The sequence below is a fragment of the Sesamum indicum genome, linkage group LG8, assembly GCF_026168435.1.
Source record: "Sesamum indicum cultivar Baizhima isolate 11 linkage group LG8, ASM2616843v1, whole genome shotgun sequence".
Lineage (NCBI taxonomy): Eukaryota > Viridiplantae > Streptophyta > Magnoliopsida > Lamiales > Pedaliaceae > Sesamum > Sesamum indicum.
In genome coordinates, this window is record NC_142664.1 from 23,832,671 (window position 1) to 23,853,118 (window position 20,448).

The 20,448-nt window shown below is 37.4% G+C and overlaps 3 protein-coding genes across 5 annotated transcripts; 2 read left to right on the forward strand and 1 right to left on the reverse strand.

The window, feature by feature from the left end:
- The first annotated feature begins 552 nt into the window (after nt 1–552).
- Nucleotides 553–5,014, forward strand: LOC105179387 (uncharacterized). Its single transcript, XM_011102999.3, has 2 exons — nt 553–3,928; nt 4,329–5,014. The coding sequence occupies exons 1-2, from the start codon at nt 1,093–1,095 to the stop codon at nt 4,826–4,828; spliced, it is 3,336 nt and encodes a 1,111-aa protein (XP_011101301.1). The 5' UTR covers nt 553–1,092; the 3' UTR covers nt 4,829–5,014.
- Nucleotides 5,015–8,163: 3,149 nt separating this feature from the next.
- On the reverse strand, nt 8,164–12,336 carry LOC105179388 (cell division cycle protein 48 homolog). 2 transcript variants are annotated; one of them, XM_011103000.3, is made up of 9 exons: nt 12,094–12,336; nt 11,397–11,562; nt 11,085–11,313; nt 10,227–10,993; nt 9,919–10,140; nt 9,733–9,804; nt 9,240–9,521; nt 8,793–9,152; nt 8,164–8,617 (listed from the first exon to the last, which is right to left on the reverse strand). In XM_011103000.3, the coding sequence occupies exons 1-9, from the start codon at nt 12,129–12,131 to the stop codon at nt 8,318–8,320; spliced, it is 2,436 nt and encodes an 811-aa protein (XP_011101302.1). In that variant the 5' UTR covers nt 12,132–12,336; the 3' UTR covers nt 8,164–8,317. The 2 variants fall into 2 exon arrangements, with proteins under 2 accessions (XP_011101302.1, XP_088739881.1); XM_088883755.1 differs by having other exon boundaries at nt 11,397–11,585; nt 12,094–12,335.
- Nucleotides 12,337–13,125: 789 nt separating this feature from the next.
- On the forward strand, nt 13,126–17,589 carry LOC105179389 (uncharacterized). Of its 2 annotated transcripts, XM_011103002.3 has the most exons (6): nt 13,129–13,502; nt 14,048–14,200; nt 14,556–14,702; nt 15,808–15,960; nt 16,547–16,669; nt 17,328–17,589. In XM_011103002.3, the coding sequence occupies exons 1-6, from the start codon at nt 13,368–13,370 to the stop codon at nt 17,403–17,405; spliced, it is 789 nt and encodes a 262-aa protein (XP_011101304.1). In that variant the 5' UTR covers nt 13,129–13,367; the 3' UTR covers nt 17,406–17,589. The 2 variants fall into 2 exon arrangements, with proteins under 2 accessions (XP_011101303.1, XP_011101304.1); XM_011103001.3 differs by having other exon boundaries at nt 13,126–13,502; nt 16,547–17,589.
- Nucleotides 17,590–20,448: the final 2,859 nt, after the last annotated feature.

Sequence of the window (20,448 nt, forward strand, 5' to 3'; positions counted from 1 at the left end):
AACGAGAATCCAACCATCCTCCTCCAACCGTTATGAGGGTCATTATTCATTGCGAAATTCTATCATAGCAATTAGTGTTCAGGTGATTCTTTAAATTTTTCTATTTGTCAGTCACTTTTAATTATTTTTTTCTATTTTCTATAGTTACTTTTTAGGCCCAAAAAATTTTCAAATTATTGCTAGTGTTGTGGGATATCTTTTATCAAATTTTGTGAACTTTTGAAACAGTTCAAATTTTATCAAATTTCAAGCCTATTTTACCTAAACTATGATTAGAACTCCTTTCTTTAAATAGTTATAACTCAGTTAGAAAATTCATTTAGTAATAAAAAATACTTTCTTTTAATTTTGAGTTTTCAAAAATATTATAAACGTGCTCACAATATTCTTTACTTTCAATTGGTTATGCGCCATTCGACTTGAAGCAAAAAATTCAAGGTCGGAAAATAGAAACAGGTATAGGTGTAAACAAAGATACAATGGCGCTTTTGTGAAACCTACATATATTTAATTTGGAATTAAATGAGGCAGTAAGTGGGTGAAAAAGATGAGACTGCCAAAAAGAATATCAAGAACCGTAAATTGTTCTGCTACGATAAACCCGAGAGAGTGTTGCAGCCTACAAAGTTACACATATACAAAGTGGTGAAAGTCTCCATACTTAGAAAAGATAATAATAATAAAAGATTGAAGTGCAGTCCCCAGCAACAGCAACTGTGCCTTCTCCATCCACCTTTTCTCCTTTCATTTTCTTGAAGAAAGAGACCCCATCTCCACCACCGTTAACAACAAATCCCACAAAACCAAATCCTCTTTCTCTCTCTCTCTCTCTCTCTCTCTGCATATATATATATATACATATAAAATATGTGTATATGTATCTCTGCATACAAACATAGTGGCCTAGCTGGTTCTTGGATCCGGAGATTCTGGCACTTTTGGAGTATATTATATTCATCTATATGTTTAAAAATCCATTAGCCCACAAGACATGGTTTCGTTTTCCTCCCAATATCGCCTCTCCCTAGGCTCAAACCCCTGTTTTCTTTGCCCACCAGCATTGAAGTTTGTATCATACTTCTTTTTTTTCTAATGCCTGTTTATCCATGGCCCCTCTTCTTCTTCTTCTTCTTCTTCTTTGTTTCTACATTGATTTCTCCCTCTGTGTTCGCTCTCAGTCCGCCGGGGGAAGCCCTTCTTGCCTGGAAGAACAGCTTGAAGGGCTCGCTCGAGGTTTTAAACAATTGGGATCCGACTGACGAGACTCCGTGTCGATGGTTTGGCGTTTCCTGCAACTTCAAGAATGAGGTTGTGGAGCTGAATTTGAAGTACGTTGATTTGCTTGGAAATGTGCCTTCGAATTTCAACTCTTTGGAGTCTCTCAACAAGCTTATCTTGTCGGGGACTAACCTCACCGGGCCTATCCCACGACAGATTGGCGATCTTCAGGAGTTGAGGCTCCTGGATTTGAGTGATAATGGATTGAGTGGTGAAATTCCTGGTGAAATTTGCCGCTTGGTAAAGCTGGAGCAGCTTTATCTTAACACGAATCGGCTGGAAGGTGAAATTCCTGGTGAAGTTGGAAACTTGACAGGTCTGGTGGAGCTGACACTCTATGATAATCAGCTCAGTGGTGGGATTCCAGGCAGTATAGGCCATATGAAGAAGCTGGAGGTGATCAGAGCTGGTGGGAACAAGAATCTTGAAGGGCCCATCCCTCAAGAAATTGGAAACTGCACGAATTTGGTGTTGTTAGGCCTGGCAGAGACCAGCATTTCCGGGTTTCTTCCAGCTTCTCTTGGGAACTTGAAGAAACTCCAGACCCTCGCCGTGTATACCGCGCTTCTTTCCGGCCAAATCCCACCGGAACTTGGCGATTGCACGTCCCTGGAAAACATTTATCTCTACGAGAACTCACTCACCGGCTCGATACCAACTCGATTAGGCAGCCTTCAACACTTGCAGAACCTCCTGCTCTGGCAGAACAATTTGGTGGGCACTATTCCTACTGAGCTTGGCAACTGCCGTCAATTAATGGTCGTAGATGTGTCCATGAACTCGTTGACGGGCGTCATCCCGGAGTCTTTCGGGAACTTGAGCCTGTTGCAAGAGCTACAGGTGAGTGTGAATCAAATTTCAGGCAAGATTCCAACTCAGCTTGGCAATTGCACGGGTTTGACCCATATCGAGCTCGACAACAATCAACTCACCGGCAGCATTCCTACGGAATTCGGGAACTTGTTTAACTTAACGTTGTTGTTTTTGTGGCAAAATCGGCTGGAGGGTAATATTCCACCTTCTTTGTCTAATTGTCACATGTTGGAAGCCATCGACTTGTCGCAAAACGCATTGTCAGGGCCAATTCCTAGTGGTATTTTCGAGTTACAGAATCTGAACAAGCTTTTGCTGCTGGGGAACAATCTCTCAGGGGCGATACCGCCTGAAATTGGAAACTGTTCTTCGTTGATTCGATTTCGAGCTAGTAATAACAAGCTCACCGGGAGTTTGCCGCCGGATATTGGGAGATTGAAGAATCTGAATTTCTTTGATCTTGGATCAAACCGGTTATCTGGGATCATTCCGGCTGAGATTTCTGGATGCAAGAATCTCACTTTTCTTGACCTGCATTCAAATTCGATAACAGGGAATGTGCCGGGGAGTTTGAATCAGCTTGCTGCCCTCCAGTTTCTTGATATTTCTGAGAATATGATTGAAGGTACATTGAGTCCGAATCTGGGATCATTGAGTTCACTAACAAAATTGATTCTTGGACAGAACAGGCTCTCGGGTCCAATCCCAAGTGAACTTGGTTCGTGTTCTAGGCTTCAATTGCTTGATTTAAGCAGCAACGAGCTTGAAGGTCCAATTCCGGCGAGCTTGGGGAAGATTCCGGCACTGGAAATAGCTCTAAATTTGAGCTGGAACAGACTTTCTGGTGGGATTCCGGAGGAGTTCACAACATTGGACAGGCTAGGGGTGCTGGATGTTTCTCACAACCAGCTCTCCGGCGACCTTCATTATCTGGCCGACCTTCAAAATTTGGTGGTTCTCAATGTTTCCCACAACAACTTCTCGGGTCATGTGCCGGAGACTTCTTTCTTCTCCAAACTGCCGCTCAGCGTCCTGGCAGGCAACCCCCAGCTGTGTCTTTCCAGCAACAAGTGCTCGGCCGACGATGGCGGAGCCACTAGGCGCGGGAAGGCGGCGAGGGTGGCAATGGTGGTATTGCTCTGCACGGCATGTGTGCTACTCTTGACTGCGCTCTACATTATCCTCGGAGGACGTGTTCGGGCCTACCTGGCCCGTGATGGTGATTTAGACAACAAGGACGACATGGAGTTGGGGGGGCCGTGGGAGGTCACAGTGTACCAAAAGCTCGACTTGTCTATTAATGATGTGGCCAAGTGTTTGACAGCTGTCAATGTGATCGGTCATGGCCGATCAGGCATTGTGTATCGGGCTATAATCCCATCAGGGCAAACCATCGCCGTGAAAAGGTTCCGTTCATCGGAGAAGTACTCGGCCGCCACATTTTCATCGGAGATTACAACGTTAGCCCGCATTCGACATAGGAACATCGTTAGGCTATTGGGGTGGGCCGCCAATAGGAAGACCAAGTTGTTGTTGTATGACTATTTGCCTAATGGCACATTAGGCGCGTTGTTACACGACGGGCGAGGGGAGAGAGTTGAGTGGGAGATTCGATTCAAGATAGCACTGGGAGTCGCTGAAGGCTTGGCTTACTTGCACCACGACTGCGTGCCGCCCATCCTCCACCGCGATGTTAAGACACATAACATACTCTTAGGGGACCGATACGAGCCATGTTTAGCTGATTTTGGGCTAGCAAGGTTTATTGAGGATGAAAATGCTGGCTCTTTTTCAGCATATCCTCAGTTTGCTGGATCATATGGATACTTTGCTCCAGGTAATTTCCTATTTAACTGTTGCCCATATCCTTTTATCTTGCTTTCTAGACTTTCTTTTTCTTGATTTTACTGAATTTTAGTTATTTCTATTCAACCTAGAAAATTAAATGTTGGGTTTGAATTAGTTACTTCAAGTTGGCTAGAAGAACATGATCAACAAAAGAGGGTTCCACGAATCCTTCGCATTGTGTGCAGGATCATTTTAGTGTTAGTTGGAAACATCAAGTGATGTTGCTTGTACTTGGATTTGTATCTTGTGTTGTAATATTAGGGAGTTATGCATGTGAGCTCATGTGATTGCTTCAACTTTTTGTCCAAACAAATTTGTCTTCACATATTTGGCTTCTACACTTGCAATCAGCCATTTCTTCTAAAACTTAGTTCTTTTGGGCTATGCAGAGTATGCTTCCATGCTAAAGATTACCCAGAAGAGCGACGTCTACAGCTACGGTGTCGTCTTACTAGAAATCATAACAGGGAAACAACCAATAGACCCCTCATTTCCAGACGAACTACATGTTATTCAGTGGGTACGAGACCACTTAAAGAGCAAACGGGACCCTGTCGACATCATTGATCAAAAACTCCAAGGGCACCCAGACACACAAATCCAAGAAATGCTCCAAGCCCTCGGAATAGCCCTTCTCTGCACCAGTAACCGTCCAGACGACCGTCCCACCATGAAAGACGTGGTGGCCCTATTGAAGGAAATTAAGCACGAGCAAGCTGGAGGCGAGCAAGGCCAGAAGCCCACAACTAACTTATCGAAGGGTTCCGATCTTTCATCGTACTCTTCCTCATCGGTGACCCCTGCTCAATTGTTGCTTCTCCAAGGCTCGTCCAATTGCTCCTTTGCTTATTCGTCTTCTTCCACAAGTTACAACAATAGGCATCAATAAATCGATCGCAACAATACGTCTATTTGTTAGGAGTAGGAAAGCAATTTAGTTGGCATTGTAAAGAGGTAGGAGCATTAGTATTCTATATTTTGATTAAAAGTTCATAAAAATTTGGAGAAAGAGTCTCTAGCAACCTATGAAACTCCATTTTCGCTATCTTTCTTTTGAAGTAGTAATTCTTGCACATGACCACATGCGACATTATTTGATTTGAAAATTTTTATCACGTAGCGTAAATTGGTTGGGAATAAGCATTATTTTTCGAACAAGATGATGATGGTCATGTGTTATCAAGTGTACAATAATGTGAGAGATGTAACTTTGCTTTGTGGACAAGTCTTTGTCAGTCACTTCAAGGGAATAACAGGAGCATGCACAAGGATGTCTTGATGGGGCAGCCACCTCCTTCTTGTACCTATTCGAAAAATTAAAACCATTTTCGAGGATGATTTTCCTCTCTCATAAGGGCTAAAGCAAGTCATAGGCGTGTGGTTAGGATCTTGTGGGCATTGAAATTTTATGAAATCGTGGTTTGTTAGTAAATTGTGGGAGTAATTTGTAGTTTTGATTTAGAGCTAAATATAGTTAATAAGATCTAACTCAATTGACAAAAGTGAGACTTTATGATTTTAAAGGTCATGGATTCATTCCCGTTTTATAAATGGAATGTTATGTTTACTAAATAGTAGCTATGTTGATTAGATTTTATTATACATAAATTCTCATATTGAAATTTTCGATTTTATCGTTTCTTGATAGTAAATTTTTGGATTTAAATAATAATGTCGATTTATAGTCAAATGTAAATTTAGAGGTAAGCGGTTGGTGTCCTGGACACGTAAATCATACCTTAATTTCCATATTATAACGTAGTGGTCTTGATAATTAATAATCGGACCAGTTAACAATTTGAATTTATAATTAAAACCAAGTTTCTTGGTGTGTGGTTGGGGCCTTCAGGGCAATGGTGGGTCTCATAATACGGAGATCATACTCGAACTCTCAAAATAATTTTACTCATATTAAATTTGACTAATCAAATTAAGTATAATATATTTATTATGTGATTGAGCATTTTTCTTAAATTATGCACCAACCATATCATAAGTGAATTGTACTTGCCTTATAATAAGTTTAAATACACTCAAATTTAATCCGAGTTAGAATTTCTCCTGAACTCTCATATTAAAATTTTACGATTTCGTGATTCTTTTACAGTAAACTATTAGATTAATTGATAATTCTCATTTTTCAAGTGTTCTCATATTGAAATTCATCGTAGTTGCTTGATAGTAAATTATAGATCAATCAAGAATCGAACTTTTTCATACTTTTATAATTTCGTTACTATGTGAGAAAAAAATGTTTCTATATATACCACCCAAGCCCCCTCCCCCCCCCCCCCCCCCCCCAAACACACACACACCCAATAAAAAAAAAAGGAAAAAAGAGAAACCCTTTACTGCCATGAAGGTGAAAGGATGAGAAGAAGCATCTTCTTGCGTTTTATCATGCAACTCCAAAAGGACCCCCACCATGTGTGAAAGGGATGCAATCAAACAACACAATACATTACAGAATTGACAGGCGTCGATCCCTTTTTTCACAGCAAAAACCATGTCCCATCATTACATATGCCATTTCTTGCCACCTTTGATTTTACGTCTCATCAAAGGATGGATACAAAATTCATGGGCTCATCATAAGGTAATAACCTGAATCTCTCAACTACTTTTTACAAGAAGTGAAAATTTTCTTGACACAAAGATTCAGCAAGAGTTCCCGTGGCCCCCCCTCTTTGCACTTTGTTCTTGGTTCATAACACCAAGGAATCGCAGGTTGGATTTTTTTCACTTTAATGGTAAGTCAACATTTCTTAGATGTGGGATATTTCTGAACCAAGCAGTTAGATGGTTACTGCATATCCATTGTTTCAAAAAGTGGAGTATGTACAACTATTTGACTGTCGTGTTTTGCACACTATGTATGTAACATCTCTAGGATCTAGTTGTGCCAAAGTCGAATTCAGGGTGGAGAAATGGAGATAGTTCTTTTGACACTTGGGAACATATCGGTCGTTCAAGGATTCATCGTTAGAGTTTCGGAATTAAGACCACTTCCTTAGTCTCAAATCACATCCTATGATATTAAAATATGACTCAATTACCCCTCGACCCGAGATTAACATTATTCTACCCTAGACCTAGGAGTTTCAACAAGAAACCACTGTATCCACACACACAGAAGGAAAATGTCAAAAAGAAAAAAGAAAAGAGGGTTTTGTATTTCACAATTTTAAGGTAAAGATTGCCTTTTGCCCTTTTCGGCTTTTTTACTCACATGCAGGAAAAGACCAAAAAGCCCACACAGCACATAACCGTTAGTCCTTTCTGCAAAGTGAATGGACCCCCACATGGGCATGGTTAGATCTGCTGAGCTGATCCAAGTGCTGCTATTATATCTTCTGCTGAAATAAATGCTGATGCAGTAGTTGTGATTTTTGGGAGAGGGGAAAAAGGTGTGCCAGAAAGATTCCCAGCTTAGATAACAAGGACAACCCTCAGCTCCAAGGGTCCACCACATCAGCCTATGCACACCCACACATGGTCCTCAAGATGACTTTCCCGCAATTACATATCAAAATTTTATATGGATTACAGAATTTTCTAAGTTCACCATCGGCGCTCAAGATCAATTTTTATCAAGATACATGTGCATACTGTAATAGAGAACCGTTCGGTAACTATTTATACTAAACTAGATTGAATTTTCTATTGCAATTCATATTGGGCCGTCTATTCTATTTTATATTTATTATATATATATAATAAAAAAATTTCTTAATGTAATCCATGTACACGTATCGTCTATATGTAAAATAGAATAGGAAATACAAAGAAACCCTATCACCAAATAGGGGCAATGGAGCTCGATTCTGACCATTGATGAATATTGGATCAGACTCCATATTCCAACATATACCTAACTTTTCTTTCTTTTGAAATTATCAGCACCGTCCCTCCAAGGCTTTCTATGTTAGAAAATGCAAACATGGGCTTCGATGTTTTATGTGGGGAACATCCCAATTAAACTCGATTCCACCTCCACGGTTTTAGGTTAGGAAATGCAAATATGCAAATATGAGATTTGTCCAAATAACCACACTACTAACCATCGTCGAAGTGTATCCTAAATTACTCACGTCTAACTCTTGAAATTACGATCTTCAAGTTTATAGTTGGTTGTCTATAATTATTTTATATTCAACCCCGCCCCCACCCCCCCACCCCCCCCACAAAAAAAAATAAAAAATAAAAGGAGAGAAGTGGAGATCATTGTTACTAACCCTTTATTTATATTACAAGTGTGGTTCTTAATGTCACGTAAGCTCCGGTGTGAGGTACATATTTTACATGAAAACATGCATGGAGAGGACAGTAAGACGTTAACCTATAGTATCTTCAGCCGTCGTCTTAACCTATAGTATCTTCAGCCGTACAAGTCATCGTCACCGCCGTCACCACCAGCGGCAGAAGAAAACGGGTCTGAGGCCCCAGCAGCTTCAGTGTTTGCTCGATCGGGGAACCGGAATTCAGACCCAAAACCGCGAGATTGCTGCAGCGTCTGTGCAAAGAGCTGGTACTTCCTGATGTCGGCATCGCTCACACTCCTCCGAGCATATTTCATCGACTCCTCAAAGTGCGCTGCCTTGATCTCAGGTACATCATCGACGTCGTCTTCTTCCATAGCCTCGGGGTTTTCTCTCTTCTTCCTTTCTCTCTCGATATCCTACCATGCGAAATCATAGAAATTGAAAATGAGAATGAAGTTCTAAAAAGTCAAAATATCAATTTTCAAGACTGTTAAGGAGTAAAAAGTTCGCGCTAAAACGGGGCTTTGAGCATTGGCTACATGGATACATGACACATTGATTGACGGCAAGAAAATCATGTTATGCCGTTACCTTTTCAATATTTTCTCGAATAGCATACTTGCAAGCACGCTGGCATATTTCAGTAATATCAGCACCGCTGAACCCGTGTGTGTGCCTCGCAAGTGCTGCTAGGTCGACTTCCTTAGCTACAGGGGACTTCCGCAAACACGCTTTAAAGATCTGAAGACGAGAAGCTTCATCTGGAAGTGGGATGTAGATCAACTGGTCGAGACGTCCCGGCCTGAGCAATGCAGGATCAATTATGTCAGGCCGGTTTGTTGCGCCGATAATAAAAACCGTCTTCTTTGCCGTCATTCCGTCCATTTCCGTCAGCAATTGATTAAGAACTCTGTCTGCAGCACCACCAGCATCTCCAACCGAACTTCCTCGCTAAGTTGACACAGAATGGTACAAAAGATTATAAAAACAAAGCTGAAAAAGCAAAGTATCAAATCTTCTTGACACGATGATGACTACCTGAGTAGCAATTGAATCAAGCTCATCGAAGAAAAGCACACACGGAGCAGATTGTCGAGCCTTGTCGAATATCTCCCGAACATTTGCTTCGCTCTCTCCGAACCACATCGTTAACAATTCAGGTCCTTTGACACTTATGAAATTGGCTTGGCACTCATTAGCAATGGCTTTCGCGAGCAGAGTTTTGCCGCAACCAGGAGGTCCATAGAAGAGAACCCCTTTAGAGGGTGACATGCCGAACTTCTCAAACTTCTCAGGATGCTCGACAGGGTACTGCACAGTCTGTAAAAGCCCAACATTTGCAAATTTCATCACATTGGTAAATGGATAAATTTGATATTAGCTAAGGAATTATAACATAATTAGGTGATGCGATGACAAACAGAGTTCATATATGTCAGCTGCAAGAATGATTCACAAAAGAACAAAGAGATTTAGCAGCAAACGGATAATTGAAATCATGTCATGAGATGTCAAAGATTGTAGGGTATACCTCTTGAAGCTCTCGTTTCACATTGTCCAACCCACCAATATCGTCCCAGGAGACATTAGGAACCTCAACAACCTGCAAAGGGGATTGGTGTTCATGAATTCAAGCAGAATTACTAATAAAAGCAACGATGATGATGACAGAGTTGTGAAAAGGAATAGCTTAATGAATTTTGCTGAACACTCGTACTGTTTCACGTAAGGCTGATGGGTTCGAGGCACCCAGTGCAGTTAGGAAATGTTCGTTAGTCACAGCCATAGAATTCAATACTTCGGCATCAATTGTCTCATCCTCCAAGTCAATTACATCCATTTTCTCCCTGATGCACTGAAGAGCAGCTTCCGTGCAAAGGGCAGCAAGATCAGCACCAACATACCCGTGAGTGTCTTTGGCAACTCGTTCAAGATCAACCTGAAAGGAATTAATGAATAAAAATGAAAAACATAGCCCACATCGCTAAGCCACAATTCCGTAATACTGAGCAGTACAAAACCCACGTCTTCGGAAAGTTTCATGTTTTTGGTATGAATACGGAGAACTTCCAGCCTTCCAATTTCATCCGGCACCCCTATGTCAATTTCTCGATCGAATCTCCCAAATCGTCTCAGAGCAGGATCAATGCTATTCGGTCTATTTGTGGCCCCCATAACAATGACATGAGACCGGGACTTGAGACCATCCATTAAAGTAAGAAGCTGAGAAACGATACGCCTTTCTACTTCACCTTGTGTTTTCTCCCTCTTTGGAGCAATAGAATCTAACTCGTCAATGAAGATGATGGACGGAGCATTTTTCTCAGCCTCCTCAAATGCCTTCCTCAAATTACTCTCACTCTCACCAGCTAACTTTGACATTATTTCAGGTCCATTAATCAGAAAGAAAAACGCACCCGTCTCATTAGCTACAGCTCTTGCAATTAACGTTTTCCCCGATCCTGGAGGCCCGTAGAGTAAGATCCCTTTAGGCGGCTTCACACCAATTGATTTGAAAAGCTGAGGATGTCTCAAAGGAAGTTCTACTAACTCACGTATCTGAGCCATTTGCTTTCTTACACCACCAACGTCATCATAACCAACTTCGTTCAATCTCTCCTCATCCTCACGCTTAATTGGTTCACCCTCACAGAATATCTCTGTATCAGGCGCAACAACACAGTACTCACCGGGATCGGTCTCAACGACCTTGAATTCAACACTTCGCATGCCACCTCTAACCTGAAAAAGGTCGCCCTTTCTCACAGGACGATAAGCGTCCAAGAAATAGGCTAACCGTTGGAATAAGAAACATATGGTTGTATAACAATATCACAACACCAAAATAAAAGAGATACAGCAACTAAACAATGATAGCCTTACGCTTTAAGTAGGCATCGAAGAGATTGCCGGTGAGGCCCTCAACCGAGTCGTCAATGGGAAGAATGTGAACACGTTTTCCATACTTGACATCAGGACACTGGTGCACAGATATCATATCAGTAAGACGTACTCTCAGGTTTGATCGTACGACTTTGTTCATTCGTATTTTCTGCTCTTCACATTGCTCATCGGCGAGAACAATGCAAACCGTGTCCTTGCATTTTTTCCCCTATACCACCATACACACTTCAAATAAGACCTATAAATAAAAGAAAAGCCAATTGTATCATATAGAATATAAACAAAATTCACCCGGATCAAGATGGTATCCCCTCGAAAGAGCTGAAGTTCTTCCATTTTAACAGGATGCATCGAGACCACCGAGTTGTCATCATTAATTGCCTCATCGACAATAAGGCGATTAGGGGACTTTTTTCGTTCTAAAATCGCAGTAGAATAGTCTCTTTTGCTACTTTTCCTGGATTCCAAGAACCCAAAATTCTTCTTCATCCAAAAAACATAACTTGATTCAAATAAATAAACAACCCAAACAAGAAAAATTAATCAAGAAGCCCAAATTCAGGACAACAACAACAGTAAGCATATAATTTAGTAAAGATCATCAACAAATATAGAGAAAAAATACATTTTCCTATAACAAGCAATCCATACTCCCAATAAGTGTACCAAAATCTAGTAAACTATTTCTACAAAAAAACCAAACACTTCCACAAAACAATCACACTCCAAAAAAAAAAGAAAGAAAAAGAAACCCATATATTTCCAAACAACAACATTAACAGTCCAACGCTCACAAACCAATTTCCAATACAAATAACAACATCCAACAAAACCAACCCATAAGGCCAAAATAAATAAATAATTAAAAAAGAAAGGTGTTGGAATATAAACACTTGATCAAAAACCAAACAAGAAAAGGGTCCACCTTCAACTTCAACAAAATCAGCTTACGTGAAAAAACTACAATATATGCAAAAGGTAAACTCACGAGTCGGTGGTTTGGGCAGAAGAGCTTGGATCAGCCATGGCGTCTCAAAGAAGTCCGAGGTTTTAAATTCCTTTGCAAATTGCAATAATTCTTGCCACGGGTTTTTCCTAGCGGTGGTTTTACTTTTATGTTCAGTGAGAGAGAGAGGAGATAAGAATTTTGCTGACTGTTGTTTTGCACGACGAGGGGAAAGGCTGGTGAACCGACTTCCACTGGGAATAGAAAATTGTCTGTCGGGATATGGCTATTGACGTTTTCATCCTTGCGTTTTCTCTGTTATCTTTTTCTTTAGAACGTAGTACGGCTGCACGAATGCCCATCAATGCCAATACCACAACACGTACACAATAAAATATAAATATAAATGCCATAAAATCTAGAACAGATTATAATATTTTTTTCCAAATTTAATATGATTAAAAATATGCTTTACTATTTAAAAAAATATTAATACCTTTAATTTTGAGGATCATCTCCCAACTGTTAATTTTTATTAGATTTTTAAGATGAATTAATTAAAATATATTTGTGGATCAAAAATTTATAATTTTATTTATTTTTTAAAATATTTTGATCTTTTTAATAGACCTTAGTGAATAAATTTTTTCTTTGGTCAACTTTTTTTTTTATTTAGAGTGAATTGGTTATATTTTAAAAAAATGCAAGTACCCATGTGATATTACAAATGAGCAAATTTCTTATAAAAAAATAAACAACAATTTACCTCCTTATATTTTTTAAAATATAAGAATGTACCCCCTATAATTTTTAAAATATAGCAATCTACCTCCCTATATAAGGAGGTAAATTATTTCATTTTAAAATGTATATGAGAATAAATTGCTATATTTTATTTATATAGGGTAATGTGCTCATTTTTAATATTATAAGAGATAAATTACTATTCATCCTATTATATTTTATTATTATATGAATGAAGTGTGTTTCGCTCAATACTTGAAAGATTTTGTTTCACCTATTTAAACATGATAAATCGCATGAGCAACACTCCATATCCATATGTAACGCTTTAAGTGCACGCTAGCAACGCTTTCGGAAAAACCATGTCAATAACACTACACTTTATTTAACGACACGTTTGCAGCGATTTCATCTCTCTTGTCTCTCTCACACACATCAAAACACACAGTATCTCAATATCTCACAATGTATTAATATAAAGCAACAACGAATTATGGTAGTATTTGCTGTCACAGTTCGGACACTGGAGCTACACTCAAGTACCGAAACAAGAATACTAACTGTTTGATGAAATGGCGCAGTGTCTGAGACTCAGGCCTCCTCTGCTTCACCATTTCAAGACAGTTGCAGTTCGCCCCAAGAAACCCACCAAGATTTTCAAGTTCAGTGTTCGTAGTTGTTCTCTGGCCCCGGAAAATGCTCACAAGGTTCCCGCTTGCAGTGCTTGTTCTGAATTTTGTTAATCTCGTTTGGAATGGTGTACATTCTTGTTTTGTTGTCATGTTTCAGTGGAGGATGTTGTTTGTTCCTTTTCGTTTGTCATTTCTATTTGCGTTTTGTTCTTGTTGTGATTGCTGTAAAAATTTTGAATTGAATTGCTGGAAAATTCTTGGGGTAGTAGAAAGTGAGCTTCAACCGTTTTCTTAGTGGAGGACTGATGGAATTGTGAACTTGCTTCCAGTTTAGTTTGTTGGATCAATTCAAATACACATGTATGATGTTGTCCCATTTTTTGGGAGAATTTTGAGTTCATAATTGTGTCATGAAATGATTCTTTCACACGTTTCTTGTTTGGTATGAGAAAGATACTTCATTCTTTGGAGTTCTTTTCAAGTTCTATACAACGTTTGATGAAGTAACAAATTCAGGACAACGTCACAGGATGCAAGTGCAATTCCAAAAACGATTATGCTTTGTTCCATTTCTTTAGTGATTTGATAGAATCGAGTTGATCATATCTTTGATGTTGCAGTTAGTGGCAGAAGTCAAAGAGAAGCTCAAGAAAGAACATAATAGTCTCCCAGTGGGCAAGTATGGAAGAGATGATGAAGAGATGATACTTTGGTTTCTGAACGACAGAAAGTTTTCCGTCGAAGATACTGTCTCCAAATTGACTAAGGCCATCGTAATTACAATTCATACTCTGATGATTCTGTTTCTCAAAGTCCCACTTCCACTGCTTGGTGCATGTTTACGTTGAATTTTGAGTTTGTTCCAATGTATGAAAAAGAAAAGAAAAAAATTGAATTCTAACTGTAAACAAGCATCTGAGGGAGCCCCTGGTTTTTTATTTTTATTTTTATTTTTATTTTTTTGAGAGAGAGCCCCTGGCTTAGTCATTGTTCCATTATGCACATTATGAAATCTTATTTTTTGAAAATAACATCAAGAGGAGCATAAATGGATAACTATATTTAGGTTTGCAGCGAGTACGTATTTTAGACTTATATATACCTGGAATTTTCATTTTACCTAAACAGAGATGGCGTCATGAATTTCGTGTATCTGAATTGTCAGAAGAATCAGTCAAAATTGCAGCTGAAACTGGAAAAGCTTATGTGCACAACTATCTTGATGTATATGGCAGACCAGTGCTGATTGTGGAAGCAGCCAAGCATTTTCCACAGGTATCTCTAAGACCTGAACTGCCTATGATCTATATTATACAGTCAATACATGTCCTCCATTATTTTCTGTAGATTAAGAATGAAAAAGAGCCCCTTAATAATTCCACCGAAAATATCAAGATTATGCCCTTCTCTTACTGAAGAATGCCTCCTTTTAGTTACTGAATGGTGTGCTGCAGGTCCACTCTTAATGAGCTTTATTTAAGTTGACTACCTGCATGAAAGAGCCTTAAACTTTAACTTACTGCAAAAATCTTGAATTCCTATGATAAACATAAGATCTTTCAGCCCTTACTGAAATGCTGTTGGTTGATCCAATACCAGAGTCCAAAACAAACTTATTAGCCAATAACAACTGCCATTGAACTATGGCTATATCATTTGCTGTGTAACTTTCAGAATATAGTGGGAATCATTTCTACGTAAAAGGGAAGATTAATTTTTCGTTGCGTGCAGCTTCGCCAGCACTCCCATTTATCCATGAGACTATTAAGTTTGTGAAATGTGGCAATATATCATGTTAGCTGCTGCTTGGTTTTGCCATCATTGCTAGGACAAAGAGGAAAAGGGGCTGGGCTTATGCATTCTTCTCTAACTATGTTTTCATGTTTCATTTATCTGAGACTATTAATTTGTCTATGAGACTATTAAGTTTTTCGTTGCATGCAGCTTCGCCAACACTCCCATTTATCTATGAGACTATTAAGTTTCTGAAATGTGGAAATATATAATGTTAGCTGCTGCTTGGTTTTTGCCATCATTGCTAGGACAAAGAGGAAAAGGGGCCGGCTTATGCATTCTTCTCCAACTATGTATTCATGTTTCATTTATCTGAGACCTAATTCTCTCTTGTGATGGCCCTTTTGTAATGGATTGCAGACACAATATCGTCTGATAATTCTTTATAAGAAATTTTATTTACAACGAGGTGCTCTTTAATACTCCTTTTGCAATTTTTCAACTACTATCAGTAACATAATGAGGTGACGAAAAGATGTCAGCAGTTGCACTAGTCCTATGTTTTGGAATTTTATCTTTAGCAGTAAGCTTTGCTTCAGACTTAAGCTTGCTTGTTGATGATATGTGCCAATTTTCATCCATTCAGAAGCAGGAACCACGTGAAGATGAGAAGCTATGCGTGTTTATGATTGAGAAGGCACTAAGCAAACTTCCAGCTGGAAAGCAGGAAATACTTGGCATAATTGATCTCCGAGGATTTCAGACACAAAATGCTGATCTAAAGTTCTTAATATTTGTGGTAAGTTCCTAGAACTGTCTTTTTGCTATATCAAACAGCCCCTTTGTCAATGTTTTAGGTCTGAACCACTTCATACATGCTCTTACTTCTATCAGGGAAAAAGTTCCTTCTGGCCTAGAAATGACTTACAGGAAACGATCAAATATGAAAAAAAATTCGCTATCACTTACTTGAATCTTCTTTGTTCATAAATTTTTCAACTAACAAATCTGTGTCATGCAATTTCTAACTAATTTCCAACTTCTCTAATAGAATGTTTTCGAGCTTTTTAACTGTGATCCATCAATGGTATTGTTCCTGCTCTTCAGACTTTAATTCTGAAACTTGCTGCTTTCTTTCGATCAAATTTTTTTACATTAAGAAATGCTGCCAAATATTAGTGAAAGAGTGGTTGCCACAAGCTCTGACCGCTTATTTTATCTTTCCATTGTTTGTTTTCTTCATAAACCCCTATTCTTGGTTGAATTTTCTTTTCGTTATACATTATGCTATTCAATCTCCATTCTGGAAGTTACAATGCCGTGGCTGAGGTAGCTTCCGGGATCACAATTGGTTTTTTTCCAAATTACTTTTTGTCCATTTGCAGTTTGACGCATTCTACTACTACTACCCAAGGCGATTAGGTCAAGTCCTTTTCGTGGACGCTCCCTTTGTATTCAAGCCAGTTTGGCAGCTGGTCAAACCCCTATTGAAATCATATGCCTCTCTGGTATGCATTCGCGACAATGCTCAAGATCTATCGGATTCTCCAAGCACTTTCTCATTTTACATGTTTTTCTGCATCACTCAGTGCTAATTCACTTCTGACTGAGTGCTGCAACCATATGATATGTACCATTTTCAGTAGCTTCAACGTTTCTTAATAGTGGGTCAAATTTCTTTTGTTGAATTAACTAACCAGGAAGAGCCTATGAGTTTAATTCTTTAACAGCTTACCGGTCATGCATGAGCGCGTCTTCCGTGCAATTCTTTGTGATTGTGTTTGGTTAAGTTTTTAGCTGTTTTGCAAATGATGTCTTAAGAAAAGTATTGGAGAATGTTCTAAATATTTGGTATTTTCTTGGGGTTTTGTGAAAACTTCTTTCGTTTCTTTCTTTTAATTCGTGAAATATTCTCGTTTTACACCCTCAGAAAAGAAAACCAAACAAAATCAGGTTTCATATGAATCAATTTCTTTCACAGTAGTTATTCTGTGTTAACTCTCAGTTTCCCATCATTTTTCATTAACATTAAGCAGCAAGAACTACGAAAATCTGATACTCACGATACTGCAGTTGCTTATAACATTTAAAAACTTTCTTACTTTTCTTTCGTATTCGCTTTGAATATGCATGTTTGTCGTACTTCTTTTCGCATATGTTTTGTAGGTGCGATTTTGCTCGGCGAAAACTGTCAAAGAGGAGTATTTTACAGCAGATACTCTTCCACCTATCTTCAGAGACTGAAGACCAGAGGCATTACAAACATTTCATGGAAATTCATCAGTTTCATTACATAAAGCGTTTCTTGTTTCTCGAATGAAGTTTGTTGTATTAATTTTGATGTTTACTTTTATGAGATTTCAATCTTGTAGAATTAGTGGGACAATTATTTTTCACTCGTTATATATTGAGGGAGTGTTTGTAAAAATTTGTGGGTGTTTTCAAAAGTAATTAATTGGGGGGGGGGGGGGGGGGAAGTACAGAAGTGATTGAGATGTAAAGTTGACAGTGCTTCAAAAGATTAGTTGTAAGTAGAAAAAAGATGATAAGTACTCTGTTTCTTGATATATGGAAATATTTATTTCCATTACCTTTCTCTCTATGCTCAAAAAATACTACAAAATATTATGTCAATATATAGTGAGGAAAATTAGAAAGGAGGGCAAATTTTTTGGTATTAGCAACAAATTAATTTAGCCAGGGTGATAATTTTAAGTTTTGTGATTCTAAAATTAACATTAGAAATGAAATATTTTCTTGCTATAATTGAAAAGAAATTCTAATATTGCAAAACTTTGTAGCAAGCCTTACTAAGCGAAAAATTTGAAAAATTCTCCTCAAAATTTTACTAATAAATATTTTCATGTAAAATTTCTAGATATGAACAACAAAAAAAGTGTAATGCTAAAATCAACGACAATTAATTATCAAATAAATATTTTTCTTGCTAAATTAGGAACGAATTTTATTATTTTGCAAGGAATTTATATTATTACTAATGAAATAATAAAAGGAATTTATATTATTACTAATGACGCTATTTATTGTAGTGAAACCTGTCAAAGCTTGCAAAAGAGCTCATGAAATCATAGTAATTGGTACGAATTTTGGGATGGATAACTCAATCTTCCTCACCAAACGTAACCCTTCAACCAACTAGCAACTTTGAGTGTTTTTTTTTTTTTTTTTTAAATTCTGAGGCCTCCTTTATTTAACATGATGGGTTTTAAGTGGTATAAATAACTTTAGAATTGTAATCTAAACATAATAAGCTATAGTAGCTGGTTTTAACTACTAATATCGAGCTATTTAAAAATTAAATGTGATTAAGTGGGATCCCAACTAATAACTCCAAATAAATGTGGCCTCAGAGAAGTATGATTAGTGCAAATTGGACTCACAAAAACCATCAATTAGTTTAACGTCGGTCAAGCAAACAAAGAATTGCTTTTACTATGGCTTGAAAGACTAACTAGCTAAAATGCTTACATTCATGACGAAACTAGTACTTTGGAGTATACTAGATGCGTGTGCATAACTTAAATTTTTATTATTTAATTGAATATATAAGAAAAGGATGGATAATTAATTAAGATTGATAAAAGTAAATTAATTTTATAATGTGTATGAATTGGAAATTATTAATAGAACCAATTACATAAAAGAGATTGTCATTTATGGGGGAGAAAAGGCAAACTAAAGATGTTTTAGGAAAGTTAATATTTTTTTTTGCCAAAGTAGTTACTATGAGGCCTTGAAACATAATAAATAGTATAAATACATTTTTTGATTTGTTGCATCCAAACAGCACACAACTATTTTTAAGGTTTAAAAGCTCTACAAATAAGAGATCTTAGGTCAAATTTCTAGCGATATTTATCTACTTTTAATTTATAAATTTTTATTTGGTTATATGCTTAGGTTGAGTTATCGACAGCAAATTAGACGACTCTCAGCTAAACATTAAAAGTCAGTTTGAGTTTGAACAAAATAACGGGATCGACGAGCCAGATCTTAAACTTTACATATCTGTAATAAATGAAAAATGTGGAGTATTTTTCAAGTGTTGGGTAAAAATTTATAGATGTGGCTTAATCTATACTATTGAAGCCTTGACATCTTCGACTAGATCCTGAGTCACCAAAACATGACTGGATCGAACACAAAATGTGCGGTTTTTCATCTTATTCGAATACTTTTGACAGTTCCACAAAGAAATTTCTCTTAAGAAATACTCCCTTATTTATAAGATATATAAGTCAAATGAAATAAATAATCGGCAAATATACAATTTTTTAACTACAGCATGATGTGCTTCGTGCGACAATAATTAGAATAAATAATCAGTATCGGCATTTTTAAGACGTTAATATGATACTACTTAAGTCAAAGATACTGTTTGTTGATGGATACTAAAACAAGTATTCTAGGAAACATATTCATACCTAACCTAAGCATAATCAAAGTCATCAGCTGGTCTTGACCCACAAAAGAAAGAAATTAAGTCAAAGATAGCGCTTCTTATTGATGAATATTAAAATTAATTTGAATATTTTATTATAAAATTATATAATGAAAAATTATTAATATATTTGATGTTTGAATTTAAGAAAAAATAAAAAGGAACTTTCAAATGTGGGCTCACTCCCAAATAAAACAAATACTTTGTAGTTGGAGTACATGCCAAATATTTGCCTTTCTTGCGCCTGTCAAGGACTGCCATATTAATACTTAAATTATAATCACAAATTTCACATTTTTGCTAATTATTCAAAATTAAGTTCTATTGGAAGTGTCAATGTAACTTGCAATTGTTTTCTAATACTTAGCTATCAATGTCTCAATTCAATTTATAAAACAATCTCAATTAATATTTTGTGTACCCTATATATATGTTAGAAAAAGATTAGAAAAAAACTTCTCCAATCATTTGCAAATTTTAAATCAACAAATGAATTGAAACGGAACCAAAAAAATTATAAACTACTATAAAGTAGACATATATCTACATTTGTACGCATTGATCCATAACTTTTTAATTGTGAGACCTCAACCTTACTACTTAAGGAAGCCTCCTTATGTTTGGATTCCGTGCATTTCTTTCCATCAAAATAAAAAGATATATATATATATATATGTATGTATGTATGTATGTATATAGCAACCTACATATATATGGGTGGATTTTTGAATAATGTCTATAGAAAAGGTACTGGCAAAAGTTCATATTTCAAAGAGAAGCAAATGTTAAAATGAAATTAAAAGCACAAGGAGGATTGTACACATA